Source organism: Triticum urartu, chromosome 7 (genome assembly GCF_003073215.2).
Source record: "Triticum urartu cultivar G1812 chromosome 7, Tu2.1, whole genome shotgun sequence".
In the NCBI taxonomy this organism is placed as follows: Eukaryota; Viridiplantae; Streptophyta; class Magnoliopsida; order Poales; family Poaceae; genus Triticum; species Triticum urartu.
The window spans coordinates 160415559-160443457 of NC_053028.1; the positions used below are offsets into that span (position 1 = coordinate 160415559).

The 27899-nt window shown below is 43.2% G+C and overlaps 1 protein-coding gene across 1 annotated transcript in view; it reads right to left on the bottom strand.

Moving 5' to 3' along the window:
- Positions 1 to 15571: 15571 nt before the first annotated feature.
- LOC125518600 (tyrosine N-monooxygenase-like) overlaps positions 15572 to 27899 on the bottom strand; it is a 31250-nt gene continuing 18922 nt past the window's right edge. The window contains exons 2-4 of the mRNA XM_048683426.1: positions 23312 to 23388; positions 17154 to 18099; positions 15572 to 16219 (exon numbers count right to left, since the gene is read on the bottom strand). Coding sequence (XP_048539383.1) covers positions 15572 to 16219; positions 17154 to 18099; positions 23312 to 23388 — 1671 coding nt within the window. The remainder of the gene's footprint in view (positions 16220 to 17153; positions 18100 to 23311; positions 23389 to 27899) is intronic.

The following is a 27899-nucleotide window of genomic DNA, read 5'->3' on the forward strand; positions in this document are numbered from 1 at the left end:
GTCGGTCTGGGCCGCTTCATCCAACAATGCGGCTAAATCAAGAATCAACTAGTGACGGTAAGCAATATGTATATACCCACGCCCACAACTCCTTTGTGTTCTACTCGTGCATATAACATCTACGCATAGACCTGGCTCTGATGCCACTGTTGGGGAACGCAGTAATTTTAAAAAAATTCCTACGCACACGCAAGATCTATCATGGCGATGCATAGCAATGAGAGGGGAAGTGTGTTTTTCATGTACCCTTGTAGACCATAAGCAGAAGCGTTATGACAACGCGGTTGATGTAGTCGAACATCTTCATGATCCGACCGATCCTAGCACCGAAGGTACGGCACCTCCGCGATCTGCACACATTCAGCTCGGTGACGTCCCACGAACTCTAAATCCAGCTGAGTGTCGAGGGAGAGTTTCGTCAGCACGACGGTGTGATGATGGTGATGATGAAGCTACCGGAACAGGGCTTCGCCTAAGCACTGCAACGATATGACCGAGGTGTATTATGGTGGAGGGAGGCACCGCACACGGCTAAACAATGTCAACTTGTGTGTTCTAGGGTGCCTCCCTGCCCCGTATATAAGGGAGCAAGGGGGAGGCCGGCCGGCCCTAGGGCGCGCCAAGGAGGGGAGGAATCCTCCTCCTAGTAGGAGTAGGATTCCTCCTTTCCTAGTACTACTAGGATGGGGAAGGAAGGAGAGGGAGAGAGGAAGGAAAGGGGGGCGCCACCCCCCTCCTAGTCCAATTCGGACCCAAGGGGGAGGGGGTGTCCGGCCTGCCCTAGCAGCCCCTCTCTCTCCATTAAGGCCCATCTAGGCCCACTAGTTCCCCGGGGGGTTCCGGTAACCCTCCGGCACTCTAGTTTTTTTTGAAATCACCCGAAACACTTCCGGTGTCCGAATATAGCCGTCCAATATATCAATCTTTATGTCTCAACTATTTCGAGACTCCTCGTCATGTCCGCGATCATATTTGGGACTCCAAACTACCTTCGGTACATCAAAACACACAAACTCATAATACTGATTGGCACCGAACGTTAAGCGTGCGGACCCTACGGGTTCGAGAACTATCTAGACATGACTGAGACTCATCTCCGGTCAATAACCAATAGCGGAACCTAGATGCTCATATTGGTTCCTACATATTCTACAAAGATCTTTATCGGTCAACCGCATAACAACATACGTTGTTCCCTTTGTCATCGGTATGTTACTTGCCCGAGATTCGATCGTCGGTATCTCAATACCTAGTTCAATCTCGTTGCCGGCAAGTCTCTTTACTCGTTCCATAATGCTACATCCCGTAACTAACTCATTAGTCACATTGCTTGCAAGGCTTATAATGATGTGCATTACCGAGAGGGCCTAGAGATACCTCTCCGATATACGGAGTGACAAATCCTAATCTCGATCTATGCCAACTCAACAAACACCATCGGAGACACCCGTAGAGCATCTTTATAGTCACCCAGTTACGTTGTGACGTTTGATAGCACACTAAGTGTTCCTCTGGTATTCGGGAGTTGCATAATCTCATAGTCATAGGAACATGTATAAGTTATGGAGAAAGCAATAGTAGTAAACTAAACAATCATCGTGCTAAGCTAACGGATGGGTCAAGTCAATCACATCATTCTCTAATGATGTGATCCCGATCATCAAATGACAAATCTTTGTCCATGGCTAGGAAACTTAACAATCTTTGATTAACGAGCTAGTCAAGTAGAGGCATACTAGTGACACTCTGTTTGTCTATGTATTCACACATGTACTAAGTTTCCGGTTAATACAATTCTAGCATGAATAATAAACATTTATCATGATATAAGGAAATATAAATAACAACTTTATTATTGCCTCTAGGGCATATTTGCTTCACCTAGGGGGATAGATTGGTAGGAAAAGACCATCGCTCGTCCCCGACCGCCACTCATAAGGAAGACAATCAAAAAAACATATCATGCTCCAACTTCGTTACATAATGGTTCACCATACATGCATGCTATGGGACTCACAAACCTTAACACAAGTATTTATCAATTCACAACTACTTACTAGCATGACTCTAATATCACCATCTTCATATCTCAAAACAATCATAAGGAATCAAACTTCTCATAGTATTCAATGCACTTTACATGAAAGTTTTTATTATATCCCTCTTGGATGCCTAATTATTAGGACTAATTTTATTACCAAAGCAAATTACCATGCTGTTCTAAAGGCTCTCAAAATAATATAATTGAAGTACGAGAGTTCATAAATTTCTATAAAATAAAACCACCGCCGTGCTCTAAAAAGATATAAGTGAAGCACTAGAGCAAAATTGCGTAGCTCAAAAGATATAAGTGAAGCACATAGAGTATTCTAATAAATCACGATTCATGTGTGTCTCTCCCAAAAGGTGTGTACAGAAAGGATGATTGTGGCAAACTAAAAAGCAAAGACCCAAATCAAACAAGACGCTCCAAGCAAAACACATATCATGTGGTGAATAAAAATATAGCCTGAAGTAAAGTTACCGATTGACGAAGACGAAAGAGGGGATGCCTTCCCGGAGCATCCCCAAGCTTAGGCTTTTTGACATCCTTGAATATTACCTTGGGGTGCCTTGGGCATCCCCAAGCTCAGGCTCTTGCCACTCCTTATTCCATAGTCCATCAAATCCTTACCCAAAACTTGAAAACTTCGCAACACAGAACTCCAACATAAAATCTCATAAGCCATGTTAGTATAAGAAAATAAATCACCACTTTGGGTACTGTTGTGAACTCATTCGTTATTTATATTGGTGTAATATCTACTATATTCCAACTTTTCGATGGTTCATACCACCCGATACTAGCCATAGATGCAACAAAATAAGCAAACAACACGCGAAAAACAGAATCTGTCAAAAATAGAACAGTCTATAGCAATCTGGATATTCAGAATACTTCTGTAACTCCAAAAATTCTGTGAAATTAGGAAGTCCCAGAAAATTTGTTTCTAAATCCTCTTCAAAAAGAATAAGTATTTTATCGTGCTTCTGTAAAAAATTAAAACTAATCTTCAGGGCGCAAAAGTTTCTGTTTTTCAGCAAGATCAAATCAACTATCACCGTAAGCTATCCCAAAGGTGTTATTTAGCACAAACAGTAATTAAAACACAAAACCACGTCTAACTAGAGGCTAGATGAAAAATTTATTGCAAAGGAGGACCTAAAAAGCAAGAACAAAAATAAAATTGGGTTGCCTCCCAACAAGCGCTATTGTTTAACCCCCCTAGCTAGACATAAAAACACGAATAGATCTAAGTATTGTCATCTTTGGCATGCAATCCATAAGCGGCTCTCATAATAAATTCATAAGGCAATTTAACTTTCTTTCTAGGGAAGTGTTCCATGCTTTTCCTTAACAAAAATTGAAATCTCATGTTTCCTTCTTTCACATCAATAATTGCATCAATCGTTCTAAGGAAAGGTCTACCAAGAATAATAGGACATGTAGAATTGCAATCTATTTCAAGAACAACGAAATCTACGAGCACATAATTCCTATTAGCAACAATAAGAACATCATTAATTATTCCCATAGGTTTCTTAATAGTGGAATCCACAAGATGCAAATTTAAGGAACAATCATCAAATTGACGGAAACCAAACACATCACATAAAGTTTTTGTAATTGTGGAAACACTAGCACCCAAATCACACAAAGCATAGCATTCATAATCTTTAATTTTAATCTTAGTAGTAGGTTCCCACTCATCATAAAGTTTTCTAGGGATAGAAACTTCCAATTCAAGCTTTTCTTCAAAAGATCGCATCATAGCATCAACGATATGTTTAGTAAAAGCTTTGCTTTGATTATAACCATGAGGAGAATTCAACATGTATTGCAACAAGGAAATACAATCTATTAAAGAACAGTTGTCATAATTAAATTCCTTGAAATCCAAAAGAGTAGGTTCATTGCTACTTAAAGTTTTGACCTCTCCAATCCCACTTTTATCAATTTTTGCATCAAGATCTAAAAACTTCGAATCATTGGGACGCCTTCTAACTAAAGTTGACTCGTCTCCAGTCCCATTTTTATCAAGATTTACATTGGGAAAAAAGATTCAATAGGACTCACATCAATTACTTTAAGATCTTCATCATTATTTTCACGAAAACTAGAAGAACACGTTTTTATAAACCAATCTTTCTTAGCACGCATCTTAGCGGTTCTTTCTTTGCACTCATCAATGGAAATTCTCATGGCTTTGCGAGACTCATTGATATCATGATTAGGTGGAATATATCTAAGTTTCAAGGAATCAACATCAAGAGAAATTCTATCCACGTTCCTAGCCAAATCATCAATCTTAAGCAATTTTTCTTCAATCAAAGCATTGAAATTCTTTTACAAACTAATAAATTCTTTAACACTATTCTCAAAATAAGAGGGCATCTTATTATAATTTCCATAGGAATTATTTTAGGAACTACCATAATTATTAAAGGAATTACTAGGAAACGGCCTAGGATTAAAATTACCTCTATACGCGTTATTACCAAAATTGTTCCTACCAACAAAATTCACATCCATAGATTCATTATTGTTTTCAATCAAAGTAGGCAAAGGCATATCATTAGGATCAATAGGAGCACTCTTATTAGCAAACAATTTCATAAGCTGGTCCATCTTGCCACTCAAAACTTTTATTTCTTCAATCGCATGCACTTTTTTACTAGTGGAAGATCTTTCGGCATGCCATTGAGAATAATTAACCATAATATTATCTAGGAGTTTAGTAGATTCTCCTAAAGTAATTTCCATAAAAGTTCTTCATTCGGCTGAATCTAAAAGATTTCTAGAAGCAAAATTCAATCCGACATAAAAGTTTTGTATAATCATCCACAAATTCAAACCATGAGGAGGGCATTTTCTAATCATCAATTTCATCCTCTCCCAATATTGTGCAACATGTTCATAATCAAGTTTCTTAAAATTCATAATATCTTTCCTAAGGGAGATGATCTTAGCGGGAGGAAAGTACTTGGAAATAAAGGCATCTTTACACTTATTCCATGAATCAATATTATTTTTAGGCAAAGATGAAAACCAAGTTTTAGCACGATCCCTAAGCGAGAACAGAAATAACTTCAACTTAACAATATCAGTATCCACATTTTTTTTTCTTTTGCATATCACACAAGTCAACGAAATTATTAAGATGGGATGCGGCATCTTCATTGGGAAGGCCGGAAAATTGATCTTTCATAACAAGATTCAGCAAAGCAGTATTACTTTCACAAGATTACGCATTAGCACCGGGAGCAATCGGAGTACTAATAAAATCATTGTTGTTGGTATTGGAAAAATCACACAATTTAGTATTATCTTGAGCCATCATGACAAAGCAAGCAATCCAACGCACGAGCACACATAAAGAAAACGAAGAAGACGAACGGGAGAGGGGCAAAGAAAAGGCAAATCTTTTTGAAAATCGTTTTAGAAGTGTGGGAGAGGAAAACGAGAGGCGAATGGCAAATAATGTAATGCGAGGGATGAGAGCTTATGATGGGTACTTGGTATGTCTTGGCTTGGTGTAGATCTCCCCGACAACGGCGCCAGAAATCCTTCTTGCTACCTCTTGAGCTTGCGTTGGTTTTTCCCTTGAAGAGGAAAGGGTGATGCAGCAAAGTAGCGTAAGTATTTTCCTTAGTTTTGAGAACCAAGGTACCAATCCAGTAGGAGACAACGCACAAGCCACCGAATACCTGCACAAACAAACACCAACCTTGAACCCAATGCGAGAAAGGGGTTGTCAATCCCTTCACGGTTATTTGCAACATGAGATCTGTTAGAGATGGATAAACGGTAAAGAAATATTTTTGGTTTATGGAACTGAAAGTAAAAGATTGCAAAAGAAAGTAAATAGGAAACTATAATTGTAGATCGAAAACTTATATGATGGAAAATAGACCCGGGGGCCATAGGTTTCACTAGAGGCTTCTCTCAAGATAGAAGATATTACGGTGGGTTAACAAATTAGTGCCGAGCAATTGATAGAAAAGCGCAAAGTTATGACGATATCTAAGACAATGATCATGAATATAGGAATCACGTCCATGTCAAGTAGACAAAAACGATTCTGCATCTACTACTATTACTCCACACATTGACCGCTATCCAGCATGCATCTAGAGTATTAAGTTCATAAAGAACGGAGTAACGCATTAAGTAAGATGACATGATGTAGCGGGATTAACTCGAGCAATATGATGAAAACCCCATCTAGTTATCCTCGATGGCAACAATACAATACGTGTCGTTCCCTTCTGTCACTAGGATCGAGCACCGCAAGATTGAACCCAAAGATAAGCACTTCTCCCATTGCAAGAAAAACCAATATAGTTGGCCAAACCAAATCGATAGTTTGAAGAGACTTGCAAAGATATCAAATCATGCATAAAAGAATTCAGAGGAGATTCAAATAATATTCATAGATAAGCTGATCATAAATCCACAATTTATCGGATCTCGGCAAACACACCACAAAAGAGTATTACATCGAATAGATCTCCAAGAACATCGAGGAGAACTTTGTATTGAGAATCAAAGAGAGAGAAAAATCCATCTAGCTACTAGCTATGGACCCGTAAGTCTGTGGTAAACTACTCACGCTTCATCGGAGAGACAATGGTGTTTATGTAGAAGCCCTCCGTGATTGAATCCCCCTTCGGCAGGATGCCGAAAAAGGCCCCAAGATGGGATCTCACCGGTACAGAAGGTTGTGGCGGTGGAAATGTGGTTTCGTGCCTCCCCTGGAAGTTTTTGGAGTATAAGAGTATATATGGAAGATCTAGGTCAGGAGGCCACCGAGGGGCCCACAAGGTTGGGGGTCGCGCCCTCCACCCTTGTGGCCGCCTCGTGGCTCTTTTGACTTGCACTCCAAGTCTCCTGGGTGTCTTCTGTTTCAAGAAAAATCATTGTGGAAGTTTTATTCCGTTTGGACTCCGTTTGGTATTTCTTTTCTGCGGAACTCTAAAACAAGAAAAAACAGAAACTGGCACTGGGCTCTAGGTTAATAGGTTAGTCCCAAAAATCATATAAAATAGCATATTAATGCATATAAAATATCCAAAACAGATAATAATAGCATGGAACAATAAAAAAATTGTAGATACGTTGGAGACGTGTCAGATAGTTCTCATAGCTAACAAAAGTAACATTTGTTTATTTGTAGTCTCACATGTGGATAGTGCATTTGTTTATTTATGTGGTCTCACATGTGAAATCACCATCAACTCCAACATTTATATATTAGATGAAGATATTTATTTCCAATGAAACTTTCATTTTCCGAATATATTTACAGTGGAAAGGTTTCCCATCATTGATGAGGTTTGAATACAAGGATTTGATTGTGAAGGCATCAGAAGTAGTTAACTTCCAAGGACATGTGTGTGATTCTTGTGAAAGGTTAACCGTGATCAATCTTTTGACAAGATTTAACCAGTCGGTCCGATTGTCCTCGATCTATGGTCTTTGGAAGAAAATATCGATATCTTTAGAGAGGCAACATAGATATCTTTCAGCTGCACAATATGATAGAGGCAATGATGTTGCAAGCCTAGTGGCATGTCCCCTAACCATGTATATTCCTATAACCTAGTGTAGTTAGGGAATTTCCTATCACAACTGTCCCTTTATAGAAAAAAAATATGTTTGACACCCCATGAGACCTTTCTAGAGAAGCTAGTCTGTTTATTTGACCTTAACCTCCCAGAGGGTGTTAGAATGTAGGTACTTATGCCTAAGTAATTTTTGCTGAACTCCCTCCTTAATAAGTATCTTGTATAGTCATTCGCTAACGAACATTTATTTTTAATCTGAAGGTCTTCCACATCTAGAACTCCTCAGAGCCTAACTGAACCGCCTCCCGGTCGCTCCCGCTCGAGCGACTCCGAAGCCCCCCCCCCCCCCCCGCAACCCTAGTCAACCGCTCCCCATCTTGATTCCCCTGGCCGCTGCCGCCGCCGGTGGCAGTGGCATTGCCCGTCCCGCCGAACGGCGAAAGGGAAGAGGAGGCGCACATCTGCTATATCTCGGGGAGGAGCAACAAGGCGTAGGGTGTGTGTGCGGTAAGTTCTGAGGGCGAGAAGACGAGGCGGCGGCGCTGGCCTTTGGCGGAGCGACTAGGTGCTTCTCCGGCATGCTGATCCGTACCGTGCGGGCGTCGGCGGCACAAACCCTTCCTAGGTTCGATCTGGGCCTGCAGGTCGTGTTCCGGGTGCTGTTGTTCGCGTCAAGCGTGGGGCAGCGGCGCTGGGAGGCAGAGGCGCTGGGCCTGATCTGGTGCAACACTCGGTTGCTCCATCTGTTCGGCGCCGAAAGACCAATGGCGGCCTCGTCTTCTCCCCGACAGCAAGTTGGTGGTTTGGGGGCCGCTGGCTTGGGATTAAAGGTGGATTGGCCCTCCTCATCTTCTTGCACCAAATAGCAAATCTGCTTGCAGTCAGCCTCCTCGATCTACCTGTTGATGAGTTCCGGTCTTCCTATCGGAGATCTCCGACGATGCGCCTTACGCCACCGGATATCTAGATTGGAATTGATCCGGTCGTGTGCGCCCTCACCTTCAGCCAGTGAGGTTTCCTGAGGGCGTGGAGCGAAACTTTGCCTTCTGGTCGATATCATGGGACATGTCTAAATATAGATTTTCATGTAATTGATAGAGGTGGAGAAAGTCATGTGGTTATGATCGGAGGTTTATAATGGCGGAGATGTGTATTGGCTGCGACGAAGACTATGCGGCACAGGTTCTTCTTGTGTGTCGGGTGTTTCACGACTTGCAGCACCAGCCTTGGCAAGAGGAGGTGGCAGCACAGGCGGACTGCATTTTTTGTGGTGCTCCTCGAGTACCAAGTCGCGGTTTCCAGGGTGAAAACCCAAAATCTGGCCTTCGTTGGTTGTACTTGGCAATGACCTTGTTGAAGGGATTGTTTTGAAAACTTAGACTTTCTCCAGGGTGAAAACCCAGGATCTTCGATCGGGCGACGACAACGTTTGTGCGTTGTTACATTTTTTGAGGCGTTGTTTTTGGAGAATCACTTTTGTAGTTCCGGTGTTGTCTTCGATGGTGGTTAGAGTGCTGTTATTGTGAGTTTTTCATTACCGTGACGAGGGTCATTGTTTTCTTTTTATCTTTTTTATTTTCTTCTTGGCTGTGTACATCCTTAATGTCTTTTTAACATCTTGTTGATGCAGAAACTGGGTGTAATTGATATCTTCGCGATATTAATATATTTTCTTTATCGAAAAAAATCTAGAACTCCTTTGGTCGTTATAGGAACGACAGGTCGCATCTCACCTCACGTGGCGGCATGTACGTTTATGTTCGTCACACTGCCTATTGTGTTGAATGTTGACTCTGAGTTATTTCTATTCCGATTCAAAAGATGCACATTCCTCTTGTGTGTGCTTTTTAAAGTAGATGTACGGTGGCCGCCTTACGAACATGACAGGAAAGTTGTGCCAAATTACTAAAGTCAAGTCTAGACGAGATATATAGTGGAAGTATATACCTAGTGCTGAGTGCAGAACATGATATATATCGTGCATTGGCCGTACTAAACTGCAATTTGCGAACAAGCACAGCACTGCGCAATCGGGGAGGTGCATCGAAGAAGATGGAAGACATGGAAGCGTCGCAGGTTGTACTACGTCGGACGACGCGACATCTCAACGGCCGCGCAGGTTGACTAGCTAATTGTTTGGTCTCCCGCCAATCTTGAAAACCAGATAGGAGTACATGCTACGTACTCGTATGTTTCAAATAGGCCTTGGTGCTTTGGTTAAACGATGAAACTGACATTGGACACTCGCAAGTTAGATATCCCAAGATCTACGCGCTAAACATGTATCTTCACAGCGGTAGAAAAGACCAACGCAAGTTAGATATTCCGGTTCATAGAAATTCTAAGAACCAGACTTTCAAAGTATCACGACGAATCGACGATGGTGACTATATCGCATGACAACCTGAAGGTGCCAACGGGCATCAGCTGGCCGTGGAACAAGTACTGTTCCTTGGGCTTCAGTATCGTTGTCTTTTTCACGTCCACCTTCTGGCTGATGATGTACAGTACGGTGCACGGGGTTGGGTCGGCCTGCGAAGACATGTATGCAGCGTCAGACATCCGAAAGACAACGAAAACGAAAGATTATAGATATGTTAAAGAGGCATCATAGATATCTTTCCGCTGCACAATATGACAGAGAAAATGGTATTGCAAGCCTATTGACATGTCCCTCAAGGTCAAGGGCGCCTCAAGGCGGACCCTCAACTCCCCAGCATCCATTCGAATGCGTTGTCAGACACAGTTTGCCATTTAACGTGGATCTGTATCGGTCCATCGAGCGATCCGGACAGACTTTTTCTGGCAAATCCTAAACAAGCATGAGGTATTTGCGGGAGTCTGAACATCCATCTGGCCAACAAAAGGGCGCCACGTACCCAATGCCAGCACCCTCTGTCCTCTCTGCTCGCGCATGATCGCGGAATGCCACTGCTAACTGACGGAAGGAGTAAAATGTACTAATATAATTAATGTTGGCGGGAGCTGTACAAATAGAATGGGGTATTGGCGGTTGCATGCATGGCTTTTGGCGGAAAGCATTTGTGCATGGCTGTTGGTGTTGGCGAAAAGCACTTGTGCACATGATCTTCACTACTTAATTGCATAAACTTGATCTTGTGTTGTTGAGGCAAAGCATGCGAGGCTGTTGGCGGAAAGCACAAATGCTTTACTAGTGATTTGCTTAACTAGAACTAGTAATCCGGTATGTTAAAACTCGGCTTGAATCGGTACGTGGGCAGCGTTGGATGGCCGTCTTCCGCATCCGTGTTCACGGATTGGTCCTCCTGTTCATGGACGGATGCGGTAGAAAATTTATGGGTCGCCGTTGGAGATGACCTAACCATGTATCTTCCTATAACCTAATAGTCAGGTCATTGCCAACCACAACCGTCCCTTTACAGAAAAAGTCATTTTTTACGCCCCCATGAGACCTTTTCAAAAAGACAAATCTGTTTGTTTGGCTTCAATCGAGAGGGTGTTATAATGTAGGTACTTATTCCTAAGTAATTTTCGTCAAACTCCCTCCTTAATAAGTATCTTGTATATATATAGTCATTTGCTCAACGAACCCTTACTTTTAATCTGAAGGTCTTCCACACCTAGAACTCCTTGGTCTTTATAGGACGACGGGTCACATGTCACCTGCGAGGTGGTATTTTCATTTATGTTCATCACACTGCCTCTTGTGTTGAATACTGACTCTGAATTATTTTGTGTTCTAATTCAAAAGATGCACAGTCCTCTTGTGTTTTTTTTAAAGTAGATATACGGTGGCCTTACGAACGTGACAGGAAAGTTGTGCCAAATTACTAAAGTCAAGTCTAGACGAGATATACAGTAGAAGTATATACCTCTTCTAGTGCTGAGTGCATAACATGATATATTTCGTGCATTACCAGTACTAAACTGCAATTTGTGAACAAGCACTGCGCAATCGAGAAGGTGCATCGAAGAAGATGGAAGACATGGAAGGGTCGCAGGTTGTACTACGTCGGACGATGCGACATCTCAACGGCCGCGTAGCTTGACTAGCTAATTGTATGGTCTCCCGCCAATCTTGAAAACCAGATAGGAGTACATGCCTAGCTACTACGTACTCGTATCTTTCTAAAAGGCCTTGGTGCTTTGGTTAAACGATGGAACTGACGCTGGACACTCGCAAGTTAGATATCCGAGATCTACGCGCTAAACATGTATCTTCACAGCGGTAGAAAAGACCAATGCTTGTACAAATTTAAGATACCAATATATTCTTTTGAAATAACATGTACATGGTTCCAGTTCATAGAAATTCTAAGAACCCGGCTTTCAAACTATGACGACGATGGCGACTATATCGCATGGCAACCCGAAAACGACGACATTTTCTCAGTACAGAGCACATACGGCCAATAAAACAGACAAGCCATGGATGCAAAGCAGCCGGAGAGGGCCGGACCTAGTCACAAGTCTCACAACTGGTGACCCAAGCATCTGGAATTCCATTAGGAAAGCACGGGTGCCCGCAAAATACGTATCTTCACTTTTTTTAGGGGACAATACGTATGTTCACCTGGAAAGATGTTTGTTAGCCCACATCCCCGGTCAGGCCGAGGAGATGCAATTTTGGTCCGTTTGATAGTCATTAGGTACTGTTGGGACTTCATAGCATGATTCTTAAAGTACTATCTAGCTAGGCCTGCTAGAAATGGTCGAATTGACCGTTTGCTAGATCACTATTTTTATCCGGAGCAACCCAGTTAAAAGTCTTTAGAAATCATTTTGTTTCGTTGTGCGAATTGGTCATGCAAGTCTAAATTGATGTGTTTGTTTGACTAATGCAGGTGCATACATTCCTCAACCATATTAGCTGGTCAGCCGAGCCTTATTGAGAAATTAGTCAGCCTCTCCGTGATAAGGCGGAATATTCAACTCATAATTGTATCTGGTGTGCTTTCGTTATGGTATGAATGAGCGTTACCAGTTCTATTTTAACAAAGATAGGGAATCTAACAGTTACTTTGGGTCCGTCGTTACATTTGTACATCCTAACAGAAAATATCAGTATGTTCAGCTTTAGAGGTTATATAATTTAGGTGGTTACTCTTCCAACTGCAACTACGTGGTCTGGAACTATATTCTTGCTGTTGGCACATTCAGGCACCTTGATATTCTTAGTTATTTTTATTCATGCTGAGCTTTTGTGTTACAGCAACAGAACACTTGCATGCATAATGAAAGATTTTAGTATTTTGAAATTCGTTGTGCAGTGAAGATTAGTTACGATATTTTCGGTTTCACACTGTTGTTGGTTTTTTTAACGCCTGTAATTTGTTTAAAGGGACATCCTGTATTCTCACAAAACAAATGTTGAGTCTATTGGTGTATGACAGCACACGGTTTCATTTTTGGCAAAATCGGGAGCAGAAGGCTCCTTAATTTTAAAAACATAGGGTGTACAAGCAAAAAATCAATGTGGGCTGATGAGACAAAAACCCATCATTGTATGTTTCCATCTCCGGCCTATGGGTATCCTTCCCAGTAGAAGAGGTTTTGCATTACTCAGTTAGAATTATGATTTTAGTATTTATCGTTCTCTCCACATGCACTATTGGTTATTTAATGGGTCATGTGAAATCTACGCATAATTAGACACCAAAATATTTTTTAGTATAATTCCTTGAATCACACTGTATTGTTGCTATGTTTTGTTCTGTTTCATATTGTCTTGTTTTTCACTTGCGCAATGTTAATTATATGTACAAATTCTATTGTATGTTACTAGCATTTTAGATTTCCTTATTATTACCATTTATTATTTGCTTGAGATTGGCCTAACCTAAACTAGGCAGGCTTCTCATGCATCCATGTTTTTATTGAGATCCCCACGAGTATTATTCTACCATCTGATGAAAATGGTGATATTAAGAACAATCATCTAAACATTCATGTTTCGTGTCCATTTTTATACAACTTCCTATCACTTGGTCGCTAAAATAGATGGGTGCAGCAATGCGCGCCATCAATGATCTAGTAGGCATTACGTCTATGATATGTAGACTGTTATCCAACTGCATCTACAACTCATACTCCATTCCAAGACCGCTATCCAACATGCATGTCGAAGTATTAACTTTATGACAAACAAAGCACTGCAATAAGCATGATGACATAATGTAGACAGTAAAACTATTATTCAAGTGTGAGAAAGAAACTATCGTTTTATCCTTAGTGGCAACAATACAATACATGTCCATTCCCTTTCTGTCACTAGGATGAATCACCGCAAGATTGAACCCACTACTATGCATCATTCCCTCTAGTGAACTACCCATAAATCTTCGTCAAAGACAACAAACAAATAGATCGGAGAGCGTACATAGCTACTTAATTATAAAGCAAAGAAATTTCAAAAGATTCAATATGATTACAATCTGATCATAAAGTGACAATTTATCATATCCCAAATAACATGCCGCCGATTACATCATATTGATCTGCAAAATATAGGATTTATAGGCGAAAGAATGTGTGTAAGGCGGTGCCCAAGGAGTCCATGCAGCCTACCCACGCGGGTGCCACCCCCCATCCTGGCAGGTCCCGGCACTTTTTGGACTCCTCGTGTCATGGAAAAATTGTATTAAATCCTTAGGTTTTTTCCATAGATATGGATTTTCTAAAAGGCCAAAAACATGCATAAAACAACAAGTGACTCTGGGCATTGAATTAATAGGTTAGTCCAGAAAAATAATATAAATTGTTATAAAAAGTATTGAAAGTGATATTGCTATAATAGCATGAAACAATCAAAACTTATAAATACCTTTGAGATGTATCACTTACATTATTTTAATGAAATTAGAACTAAAATCCAAATCCACTTTTTGCAAGGTATAAGTTTCTTCCCATGTTACCCACGCAATAGCATATCATGGCTATTTCATACACTCAGTTTCTCTACATTATTCTTTTGCTATGATAGCTTATCTGAATGATCAAAGGTGAGAACTAAAGGAGGATGAAAAGAAAAGTAAAAAAAAATTATTCTAAGTTAAATCTTTTGTCATATCATCGAAATGTAAATGTCCCCTAATGCAATTTCTTGCTGAACAACCTATATAAACCTAGCAACCTAGCAATTCCAGTCACACAAGAATAATGTGGTAATATGCTAGCAAAGGGAAGACCAAGTTGAGAAGGCAAAGTGCTAGAGTTAACCCATCGGAGCGGGTGAGGGTTTTGTCCCTAGAGTTGTAATCTATGAGAGGGATCTACCTCCTTGCTAGAGAGTCTAAGAGTCCGACAATCACATCCTCAGCTTCACGCAAATTCTAAAATCAACCACTAGTAGAAGATCAAGTGATCTCCAGTGCCTTCACAACTTATTGGTTGCAAATCCACTACATTCGATGTTTTATAGGACTCCAAATGTATAGAGGTATCCAAATTCCAAGAGTAACTGACACGATGAAAACTCGGCAAGTGGGTTATTCTTGGCTTGAAGGTTTCGTTGGCCGGATCATTGGTTTTCTCTTAAATCTCTCTTCTCCATCACAAAAGACTTGAAGCTTGGGATAGGCAAGAGTGAAGTGCACTCTAGCGAAGGCTGGAACTTTGTGATCCAATCCAATATTACATTTGAGGGGCTTGAAGGGTCAAAATCCTCTTGAGATGCTTGGGTTCAAACACAAGATTCATGCAAGAACGCTTGGATCCCAAAATACAATACTCATGCAAGAGATACTTCACGGATTCTAAGGCTCCAAAAAACCATTCGACCTAAACTTCAGATTTGTGCAAGTATAGAAGGGACATGAAAATCTTGGATGGATGATTATTAATGTCAACCGAGAAATAGTTATTTCAAATCAACCGAGCTTTGTATGAATGCAGCTCTACTATAGAAAGAGCTGATCTGAGCTCGCGTTGTGATCAACCGCTCGACTTCATTATTTGCAAAATTAATTATTACAAACATATATTAGATGGTGGTGGCAGGGTAGAGGTTTGCTGGCAGGCGCAACTCAGCATGTAGCACCAGCGACTTGGCTAGAAAGACGTCGTGCTTCGCCTCACTGAGATCGATTGCTGCCACGCCCGTTGGCTTGCTCCAAGTGAACCCATGTATGAGCCTGCTGAAGAGCATTATGCACATAGCCGTCCCAAGCGATGCAGCTACACACCCGCGACGGCCGGTGCTAAAGGAGATGAACCTCAGCTCATTCTCAGTGAGTGCCACACCACCATCAATGTCAGCGGCCATATTGATGTGACGCTCTGGCTTGAAGCGGAGCGGCTCATCCCAAACCGCAGGGTTTCGACCGAGCCCTATGCGGCTGAGGATAACATGGCTTCCCTTGGGCACGCGGTAGCCAGCGACAGTGGTGTCAGAGAGCGCAACATGTGGCACGTTGAAGGGTGCCACGGGGTGCAACCGGAATGCCTCACGGACACATGCCTTGGCGTAGATGAGCTGTGGGATGTCAGACTCCTGCACCAGCCGCTCCCGGCCCACCACACGGTCCATCTCTTCCACTGCCTTTGCCATCACCTCTGGCGCATTCGCCATCTCTGCCAGGGCCCACTCGATGGCATTCGATGGGTTGTCCACCGCCGCAAATGTTATGTCCTGCACAACACCACCATGCATTTGCAGTACGCATGCAACACATTAGTTAGTGAGAGGAGAAAAGCATTTCTCCCGTGCACGGGAGGTCCTGTGCATGGGAGGGCCGTTCATTTTTCTTGGAGATTCGATGTTGTGCGTTAATACTCTTTGTAGTTTGTCAGATCTTCCTCTGACCACATGCAAGCATATCCTTCACCATCCCATGCTTTGTTATTTTATTTCCAAGGTTAAAACTATTTTATCTTTTAAACCAAAAGTACAATTTATGATCCGTTTGCATATTTGTGTTTATGACGAGGAGAACTTTAAAACTATGCCACTTTTGAATGTGTTTCGGCATGTTCTAAAAATAATCAAATTTTAGAACACACTAAAACACTATTTAAAGTACACAAAATTATGAGATACTTTGTCAAACACAATTAAAGTTCAAAGTTTTGTTTGAATAACTCACTGTTGAATTTTTGCATCAAATTAATAAATTTGTATGAAACAAGTTTGAAGCATGGTAGTTTACTTGTTGAAAATATTTCCTAAAAATATACTCAATGTTGGTCTTGTTTGAAAGATCTTGTTAGAAAAAACACAATTATGCAAATAGAATGTAAATCAAACTTTTATTTCAACATACAATATGCACCTATTTATTTGGATGAAACTTGGTGAGTAGAATAACATGTGAATGTATGCTACATGAGAGAGAAAACATTATAGGTGATGTCAGTGGTCCCATACAGTAATAAATAAAGTGGTGGATGCATGCACGGAAGGTCCCGTGATAGAAAATCCTCTCCGAGAGGAGAAAAGTATTTCTCCGGGAGGTCCTTGCATCCTATAGGATGCTTGGGAATGTTTGACGTGACGTGCATGCATGCAACATAAGTAACTTCTTGTTGTAAAAGTGGTTAACGACCGTCGATGGAACTAGCTATACCTGGGACTGCGCTTTGACCTCCTCGAGGGTGAGCAGCGGGTTGCCGTCAGAGTCCTTGAGCGTGATGAGCACGTCCAAGAAATCGTCGATGTCTTTCCTCTCGCCGGACTTCCACCGCCTCCAGCGCTCGTCGATGACCGTGTCGTGCAGCCGGTTGATGGTGGCGTTGGCCTCCTTGACCATCTTCTCGTGTCCGTCGAGGTCGAGGCCGCGCAGCCAGGGGAGGTAGTCGGAGACGCAGAACGCGTAGAGGAGCCCAAGGGAGGTGAACATGGCGTCCATGTGCTCCACCTCCAACGGCCCCGGCCCGCCGTCGTCGTGCAGCCGGGGCTCGCCAAAGTACCGGCTGCCGAAGAGGAGCCGGCGGATGACGTTGCCACAGTAGTGCCTAGAAACATGCCTGACGTCCACCGCGGCGCCGCCTGACGACGACGACGACAATGACCCCTTGGTGATGAGGTTGTGGACGTAGCGGGTGATGTTGTCGGCCTCGTCGGCGCGGCGGTCGTGCAGCCACCTGTGGCGCGACGGGCAGACGATTTCGGAGGTGAGCACGCGGCGCATCTTCTTCCACTGGTCGCCGAAGGGGGAGAGCACGGCGTTCCGGTAGCCGCCGCTGAAGGTGGCGGAGGCGAAGGTGAGTGGGCGGGAGGCGAAGTTGGCGTCCTGCTTCTTGAGCACCTCGCGGGCGATCTTGGGGCAGGTGATGGAGACGACGTGGACGCTGCCGAGGCGGACGCAGGCGATATCGGTGCCCATTTCTTTCATCATGTGGTGGATCCACCGGAACGCAGGCTTGTTGAGCATCATCTCAGGAAGGTTGCCGACCACCGGCCACGGCACGGGGCCTGGCGGAAGCGGGAGTGGCGTGGCGGCCGACGAGCACGCACCAGCTCCAGCGCCAGCACCACGACCGCATAGGATATTGCGCCTCTTGGGCCTGAGCCTAAGCACGAGGTAAATAACGATTAGCACGAGCAGCACCGCCTTCGCGTCTACATTGGAGGAGGCCGTCTGCTCCATTGCTAGCTAGCTAGCTCTGAGCAAAAAGAGCTCCGTTTGTGTAGACCCAAAGATCACACTAGTGGCCACGAGATCATGCACAGCATGCACACAAAACAATGTACAAGAGCTGATTATATAGAGATACAATGGATGACTTAGTAATAGTAGCTGACGTCACAAGTAGGCATCATACATTATGTCATTAAAAAAACTTAATGGTTTTGCTAAATCTAAGTAGTCTGAGTCTAAGTCATGTCTAGTTGAGAAAAGCAGACCACGGTTAGATGTAAGAAAATCCGGATAGTTTTGCTTAAACACATCTAGATGTGCCATAAGTGTTTTAAATCTAAGTTCCATGTCATTGATATTACGCGGAGATTCGTGTGGTCGTTTTTTTCATTTTAAGCTTGACCAAGTCACTTAAATGTGCAATAATAAAGGCCATCTAGACTAGACAAACCCACTTTACCAAGAGCAAGATTGACACCATCACACCATCAACCTTAGGCCCTGTTTGGTTCAGCTTTTATCGACAGATTTCGCTGCCATGCGGCAGAATCTGAACCAAAGGGCGAACCCAGCAGAATCCGATTCAAGAAATCCGCTACCAAAATTTGAACTAAAAGCGGAAGCAGTCTAGGACATGCTTCCCAAAATCTGATTCCGCTGTGGGCCAAAATCTGAAAAAGTTGTATCAGCTGGTTTGCCAAATGACCTACATCTTTTTCACATCAGATTTTCCACAGCTGTTTTTTCATAGCAGATTTTTCACAGCTGCTTTTAGAAATCCACAGCCGAACCAAACAGGGCCTTAGATTCCTCCTTACTAGGTGGTTATCGCTAACACTTGGGTTTGCCAAATGAAGCTAGCTAATGTTGGTTGTTCTATCTACTACAATTTGAGTAATAATTTGCGTTGATGCCCTGGTAGGGCGAGAGCAACAATTTATAGATTCTTGCCAGCACCTTGGGTCGGCGAGGTAAATGTTTCTCGCCGTGTGTATGCAACAGCGATATTTGGTGTTAGGTTATTCAGATCGATTAAAAAATTCAACGGCAACGACTGCGGCTCCGGGGCGCTTGTCCTAGGGGCACGTGCATCAAGACTTTTCGGCTGCCATCAACAAGGTCAGCCCGGTTCTGGTATGGGAGCGGCGGCAGCTGTGCGTCAATGGCTCGTTCTGGTGGTAGCAATGGTCATTCGGTGATTCATAAACCTCAATGTAATTTTTATTATGTTTGAGGTGCTTTGTACTTTTGGTGAATCTTTATAATAATCTGATTCATTTTGCCAAAAAAATTATTATAATCTCGTTTGCATTATATTGTTGCGTTCTCGGTGCATGGATGTGCTCAAGGCCCTTATTTTGCACTTTTCAAGTGTTCAGTTCGACCGATGCAGCCTTCGTTCCCATGCATGCATGATCAACGATCCAGCTGCACGGGCATGGTGCAAGTCATGCATGCTACGTTCGCTTCAGGTTCCAGCTCCGCATGGCCACGTCGATCACCACATGGCCAGAGGCAATGTATCCTAGTAAAAAATGAACACCCTATAACCCCTAAAAAAAGGGTCTGCGCCATTATACTTGGAAGTTTTTCCATGGTCAGTATGAACATACGCGGAGACTTGACCCGGTCGAAACCTTTGTGTGATGAAACCTTTGTTTTTTTAAATAGGAGGATGACCCCCGCCTCTACATCTGGAAAATGCATGCGGCCATTTTATTGATTATTCTCAAGGATCTTATAAAGTATTACAACAATATGTCTAAATCCGCTATCTTAGCAACATATGCCACTACTTTTATTCATATGATAAAGGAGTGCTAACTGGGCCAAATACCCAGACCACTCACCTAAGCCTATCATCAAAAGCCAGAAGCCCCAGCCGAGCCACATACCGGGTTTGGGCATAAACTGGTCTGACGCACTCACATGTGTCGTTCCGCCATCTTCCACGGGTTCGTCTTCAGAGCAGATATTGAGACTTCTACCTTGTCAGGCCACTCTGCCATCGACGCCATCATGACGCCAAACAGCTACCTCCTCCTGCGCGAGTCCATCACCGTGCATCGGACGCCGAGTCTCCACTGCGCCACGCCGCCGAGATCCGCCGTCATCAATGTGTACGATGAAGCACCGCTCCACCAAAAAAGCCGCCCACCGGCCCCTCGATCCCGTGTACGCCTCCAAGAATGACGCCCCCAAGGAGGAAACAACACCAACGAGCTGCCGTCATCTGATCTACTGATTTAGGATTTTCCTCGGAGGTAGCGGATAGAGGTCTGGAGCTTCTCCACGACGATGCCTTCAAGAAGGTAATGACACAAAAGAGTGCCGCCAACGCCGGTCTTAGCATCAAGCTGAGAACTAGGCTTTCACCTGGATCCGCTCGAGGAACCTCCATCAAGTATCATGTGCATGGGTCGCGGGCGACCTGAGCCGCCGCACATCGAGCAGGTCGCACCGGCCAGATCAGATATGCCCAGAGGGTAAACCACACATGGCGCCGACCCAAGCACCAAGCCCTCCATGCCGCCACCGCCTATCTGAGATTAGATGGTCCGTCGCCACAGACCCCCCCCCCTCCCCCCGCTGCCGAACGCAGCCAAGGCCGTTGCCCGAAGCAGGGCCACCCGCCACCATCCTCCCTAGGCCGAGGCGGCCGCCGCGCCGCCGCCGGTCAAGGCAGGCCCGCCATGCCAACAAGGCCAAATCGGCCATGCCACCACACGCCACGGGGCTTCGCACCGCCCCCATGGCGCAGGAGAGAGGGAAGCCCCCCCCCCCCCCCCCCCCCCCCCCCCCCCCCCCCCCCCGCGCCGCCGCCGTCAGCCCCCGGGCTATAGGCCGGCGGCGTCCTTCGACGGTGGCGTCGGGAGGGATGGAAGGACGGGGAGCCCCCGGCGGCTAGGGTTGCGATCTCGCCCGAGTCGCCCGAGCGGGGGCAACGCGGGGGGGTGCGGGGGCGACGCCCCAAACCAGAGGTGTTGATAAAGAAGAACGCACGGAGATGAAACCTTCGTGATGACGACGGAGACACTGTTGCTTAGAGAAGTCCCATCTTTCATGAGACCACATTAAAGTAACTTGTATATATTTCAGTAATCCCTAAAGAAACTTGTATACGTTAGGTTGTTAGAATCTTAAGCGCCTCGTCTCGCCGATATGCTCCGAGTGTCATCTCTGTCCTGTAGCAAGGTCGAACTTACTAAATGTCTCTGACTTTGTGTTGATCAATATATATGTACAGTAACGTAGCATCCTACCGTCGTACAGGAGGTGATATACACCTTCACACCTCCAACCTTTTTGTTTTTGTGCAAATGCATATTCTCTCTCCACATTGAGAACTGAGCGCTAGCTCACGTTGAGTAAATCAACCGTGTTTTTCGCTCCACATTCATGCAAAAGATGATGTAGTGCTTTTATCAAAAGAAGTACTCTCTCCAAGTCTCCATCCACATACTAGTATGTATGCACGCGCAATGCGCATCTTAACAATGTGGGTTGACTTGGGCCGAAGAAAACACTACATGGTATGCTTTGAGAAATCCTATAAAAAATAATTCCAGACAAATGAAAGTTGTGCGCGTACAGAAGCAGGAACCAAATGCCTATAATTTAAATAAGAAAGCTTCTCATGTTCATATACTCAATAACTATCACATGCAAAGAATGTGTAGTATACATAAATTTGGGTACCTATTGCTATGTTTTAATGTAACATTTGCTACAGCTTTTGATCCAAAAGTGCACACCAAATCAGTGACGTCATATATGTGGGTGGTGCACTCTTTTTCTTGCTACAGCTTTCCACCCAAAACAGCACTGGTTCAATCTGTTTACTTGTATATATTTCTTCGTCTTACTTTTACCGCTTGTCAGACTAAGTAGTACTGAAGCAACCTACCTATCAACCACATGTACCGCTGCCCGAGTCTACTTTGTTGAAATATTTTGTGCTGCTCCAGGGGGCTGCGAGGAGCGTGGAATCTGGTCTCTGGAAACTCAGTTAGTTCCAACCTGCTGCAGACATGCAGTGGGTTAGTTCTAGAACGACCTAGATAGTTTTGACTCTATGCTACTTCATGGCTGCGAATCCAAGCACTTTTGACCGTCGGATGGACCCCAATGAACGGCTGGATATGCATTTCAATGTCTGAATTCAAACTGATACACTATATAGTAGTATAGATATCTCTATCTCGACTACTATAGTAAACTAATTTTTAAACTTGGATAGGCCACCCACAGTGATGCAAGCAATTCTTAGCCGTTGATTTCTTCCACAGGGTGAATCACTGCCATTTATCAATGTTGAACGCAATTGATCCAACGGTCATGGTTTGTGGGATTCGCTCTGCATGGCTGCGCACCAAAATGAGGTCAGGGGTGTCTTTCTAGAGCTAACCGCACCAGCCATCCGACAAACCTGACTCTTGCTCGAGAACTTTCACATACGTAAGAAACTTTTAACCTGACTCTTAGACAGAGGGAGGAAGGTTAGTACTCTTAGATAGGGTTAGTACTCTAACCGGAAGGCAATGGACTCTCTGACCATGGTTGTGACATGGACAATCTGAATTGAAAGAAATGTGCGTGTTTTCTGCACAAAAAGAATGATACTGACGCTTTACATTATGCAAAGCATTAAGTAGGAAGCCAAGAGTTGGATCGCCGCTGGGGCGAAGCACCCGAGTTTGTTGATGTCGCGAGAGTAGACCCCATGATGTTTTCATGTGACAATGTAATGCTTGTTTCATGTTGTAGCATTAACTCTGTAAAACTCCTTCTTAATTAATAGATGAGGCAAAGATTTTGCCTTTATTTAAAAAAATGCTGACTTGAAGGTTTGGTACATGAAGATTATAACATCAAACTAATTTTATCTGTATCTCATGTTTGAACTTCAAACAGCTACAAGATTTCAAACACACGTCAATAATATTTCTTTTCAAATAGCAGTATATTTTTTCAAATGCATTCCTCATATAGAAATTCGTTGTGCTATAGTGATTAGATACGAATAGTAAAAAAACCACAATTTTCCGCTAGAAAACACATATGTACTTTCAAAAATTACATGATAATTTTTTTATAACATAGGATATTTACACTTAGTTTAAATGATTTAGTATTGTGATCACACAAAATAATCTAATGTGTGAAGCACGTATAAATTACAAGTAGGGCCTAATAGGTTTTTCGAGGTTAAATTTGGCCACTGGTTAGCACAGTAATATATGATGCATCTTACACAAAGCATACCATTGCATTTGTATGTGAAAAGAGTTTCTAATGATATAATTTTTATATCATACATCTCATATACTAATAATTTTATCATTGGTCAAAGGGTACCTCGAAAAACATATTAAGCCTATATATGTAGATGGAGGAAGTACGTTGTTCTACCTGTCTCTCTTTTCTAGAGGATGCGTATATGTCTCATGTTTAGTGCCTAAGCTCCATCGAGTAACTACGTAATGAGAGATGCTACACGTATGTAAAGAACCATACATGATTAACCTAAGAGTTTCGGTGGCAGTTTTTGGTTGGATGAAATCAGGGTGGGGGACCCGCCCCAGTTGAATTCCTGTGGGGGGGGGGGGGGGGGGGGGGGGGGGGGGGGGGGGGGGGGTGGTTACGAAATTTACGTATGGAGTTCGTAGGATTTACGTAAGTGTAGCTTTTTTGTTACGTAATTCCAAATTGACCATCTGCGAACGATGTGAAGTAAAAATCAACAAAAAAGGCTCTTCAGGGGATCGAACACGTGAGCAGCCATTGGTAACCGAGAGTTGGCCACAACTCAAGATGATGTTCGTTACTGAATGAATCACAGCGTGAAGTAATAACAATTAAATGCAGCGCCATATCTGAACAATTTGGAAATCTTTTGAACATTTTCGAAAATTCTGAAAAAAATGTTAAAAAAGAAAATATTTTCTAGAAAACGTGAACAATTTTTAAGTGTGAACAACTTTTGGAAATTTCCAAAAAAATGAAATTGTGATTTTTTTGGAAAACGATCAACTTTTGAATACCAAATTGTTTTTGTAAAAAAACATTTATTTTGAAATTCCAGAAAAATTTGAAATTTTTGAACTTTTTCTAAACCTGCACACATTTTTTGAAAAGCGTTAACAAATTTTGATATTTCTGGACAGTTTTCAGAAATACAACAATTTTGGAAAAAATGATTGTTTTAAATTCAAAACAAAATTTGAATGTTTTTTGGAAATTTTGAATTTATGAAACAAGAAGAAAATATAAAGATCGAAAATGAATCAAAAAAGGAAACAAAAAACAAAAACCAGCAAAGAAAAACAACAGGAAAATAAATGAAAAACCAGCAAAGAAAAAGAACCAGAAAAAACTTGGAGTATTCTTAAAACCGGAGTAGTAGAAGCTGCTAAATGGGCCGGCCCAGAACCCTGTGCAAAATGCCCCCTATTTGACTCAGGTAATTCCCAATTTTTCATTCAAAATACTCTTTGTTACTCTCAAACTCCTAGGGCCTCTTCTGATTCGCGATTCCAAAAATACGGGAATAGAAAAAAATATAGGAATGGAACATGTTGGTTGCTACATTGGTTGGCATGAGAGATTCTAAAAACAATTAGCAGCAATGGCTGGTGCTTAAGCATGATCAACATGTCGGTTGCCACAGTGGTTGGCATGAGAGATGTCCGGAACATGTAGGGAATATGCTATCCATCAGGAAGAACCGATCGGTCCAGGAGGCCTTGCAGGGTGACCGCTAGGTCCTCGATCTAAGGCATGCCAACAGTAGCGACATCGCCCGCCAAGTCGTCCAGCTCGCTAGAGAGATCAGAAGCGCCGACCTTGTCTTGGATGCACAGATGCCTGATTCAATCCGCTGGACGCAACACAGCTCAGGGATGTTCTCCACCAAATCGGCCTACACCGCGCAATTTGCAGAGGGACAGCTCGGTAGCTTTAGATGCCTGATTTGGAAGATCTGGGCACCGGGGAAGATCAAGATGTTCCTCTGGTTCCTCCACCAAGACAAGCTATGGTGCAATGACAGGCTGCAACGAAGGGGATGGACCAATGGCTATTTCTGCTCTCTGTGCATGAGAAACCTCGAGTCATCTTTCCACCTCTTCTGAGAGTGCCCAATCTCCCTGAAGGTTTGGAACCAAGCTGCGGCCTGGGCTGGTTGCCAGGCTCTAAACCCTGCTGGATGGAGCAGCGAGACTACCTCGACGGGCTGTGCAGAAAGGATCATCACCACTGCAGCCCCGGGAAACCGCAAGGGCACCAAGTCGATGTTGGCTCTCATTGCGTGGCACATATGGTTGGAGAGAAACTCCTGTGTCTTCAGAGGGAAACAAGTTGACGAGCGGCACATCGTCGAGGCATGCCGCCGGGACATGGAGCAATGGCGCTTGGCAGGGGCCAAATGCATAGAGCAGCCCTTCGGGGACATGACGTGAAATATCGACATAGCCACACCCTACTGGGAGCTCAGCGTTCCTAGTCACTGATTGTAATTTTCTCCCATAAACACGATCACTTGATCGGAACCCCTTTGTCGCTCCCTCCTGCTAAATCAATGAAACACCAGCCGCAAAAGCTGTTGTTTTTTAAAAAAAAAAACTAATAGGGGGGGGGGGGGGGGGGGGAAGTAGATGATCTACCAAGCAAGAGAAGCACGACCATGGCACCATCAGGGATGTATCTGGTAAACTTGTCGTGCTACCGGTGCGCACCGGATGCCCGTCGCGCATTTACAAATGCTAAAAGAATTTAAGTTTTTTTAGCACATTCATACAACATCGGTCTATGTTGTCATAAATTTCAAATCAAAATTTGAAACATTGCTCAAGGTAAAAAAACAACAAATTCAACATTGAATAGTACATAAACACATTGTTGGGCTTTAGATTTGGTTCATTATCACGTTGATGTCAAATTTGTCATTTTTGTATCTCGTGCATGTTTTAAATTTTGATATGAAAACTTGGGATAACGTACATAAATGTTGTGTCAATGTGCTAGATATTTTTTTAGATTCTTTGAAACAATTTAAAATATGCTACGACGTCCCGTACATAGTAGCACCACAAGAACCGCCGCACCGGTAGCACGACAAGCACCGGTGCACCAGATACATTCCCTGGCACCATCAAGGGAAGATCTACCATGTTAGACTAATAATGGGACCCACCTTACACAATAGGAGAAAACTTTTTAAGAGGTGAGAACTAAAACAAAGTCGCCTAAAAAGAATAGAACAAACTACCATAGATGTGGCACAATAAAGTCTGAAATCAAGATCCACAATATGTATATTCATTTGACACACTCAAGCTAAATTGGTAAAAAGAAAAGTATTGAACTATTGCATGGCCAATCCAACGGTCTGCCCAAGCACTTTCCGACTGTCTACTATAATAAGTTTTGTCCAGCTCCGGCAAGGGAGAACGATGACGGCAACTCGCATCAGTACTTATAGTCGTAGCTATGTGGTCTACGAATGTGGATGTAACTTTTTATTATTTCTGGTGTTCATTGTATTGTCATGATTGAAGATGGATAGATTGAAAGTTTCCGCCAAAAGAACAGAGCACTCATTTCTAAAAAAATTATGGACGACATACAAGACCGAAGCACGACTCCATGATTCTAAAGATATAATTCTCAATATGGGATTTCGAAGAAAAAATGTTCATCGGGGTAAGAAGTGTCACTAACTGCATTTTATCTTACTTAGGCCAATTTTAGCTGATCCCTTAGATGAGTAGAAAGGCAGAGTAAACCTAGTGGAGTATATTTACTCTACTAAGTTTTGGCCAGACCTAGCCGATCCCCTAAATATAACGGAGTAATTTTTTTGATCTTTTGTATTTCATTTTCGGTCACCGAAACAAATTTCAATTTTTTCATGGAACGACATTTTGGTACATCGGAGTACATAATTCACTAATTCTTCATTACAAGAACTAGACCAGAGAAAACAAAAACAACAATTAGACACTTTAATAGATATCTAACTTCCATAACTGCTTTCACTAGTTGGAATGTTGCATTAATATTTTCTCTATGTCTTCATTGTTGATTCTCTCGATTGGCTTCTCGAGCTTGCACATTTCTCTTGTCTCAACTCTGGTCTATACTCTAGTAAGGAGTGCACACACATCTAACAAATTCCTCACGATCAATAGATCAATGTAATCTTCTTCCCAATACCAAAATCTGCATCTATCCTACATACAAATTTGAGAAAACAATGAGCTACAAATTGCGCCGAATACCGTGAACAACCGAACCAAAACAACCACTCACCCTGTCTTTTTTGCACTTGAAGAACACCCATCTGGGATGTTCCGGCGTGGTCAAAACTCGGCGCACCACCTGCCGCAGGCAGTCGTCGCACTTTTAACTGGCAACGGGGAGCCGACTTGCTGCTGGGCCAGTGTCGAGCCCCTCCAATGGCCGGGTGTGTTTTTGCTGGCAAGTCAACGACGACTACCGAGCCCGGTCGATGGCCGGGTGTGTCTTTGCCGGCAAGTCGACGACGACTGAGATTCCAGCAGCTAGAGGAGGTGGCCATACCTGCATGCGGCGCAGACTCATTGTCGGGGTTGTGCAGTTGGATAGCCGGCCAGTCCATGACAAAGGCACCGTCGTTGGTGGCTGGATGCGTAAAATCCGACGGTGGCGGTCGCAGCCATAGATCTGCTGATTTATGTGCCGACGGCGGCG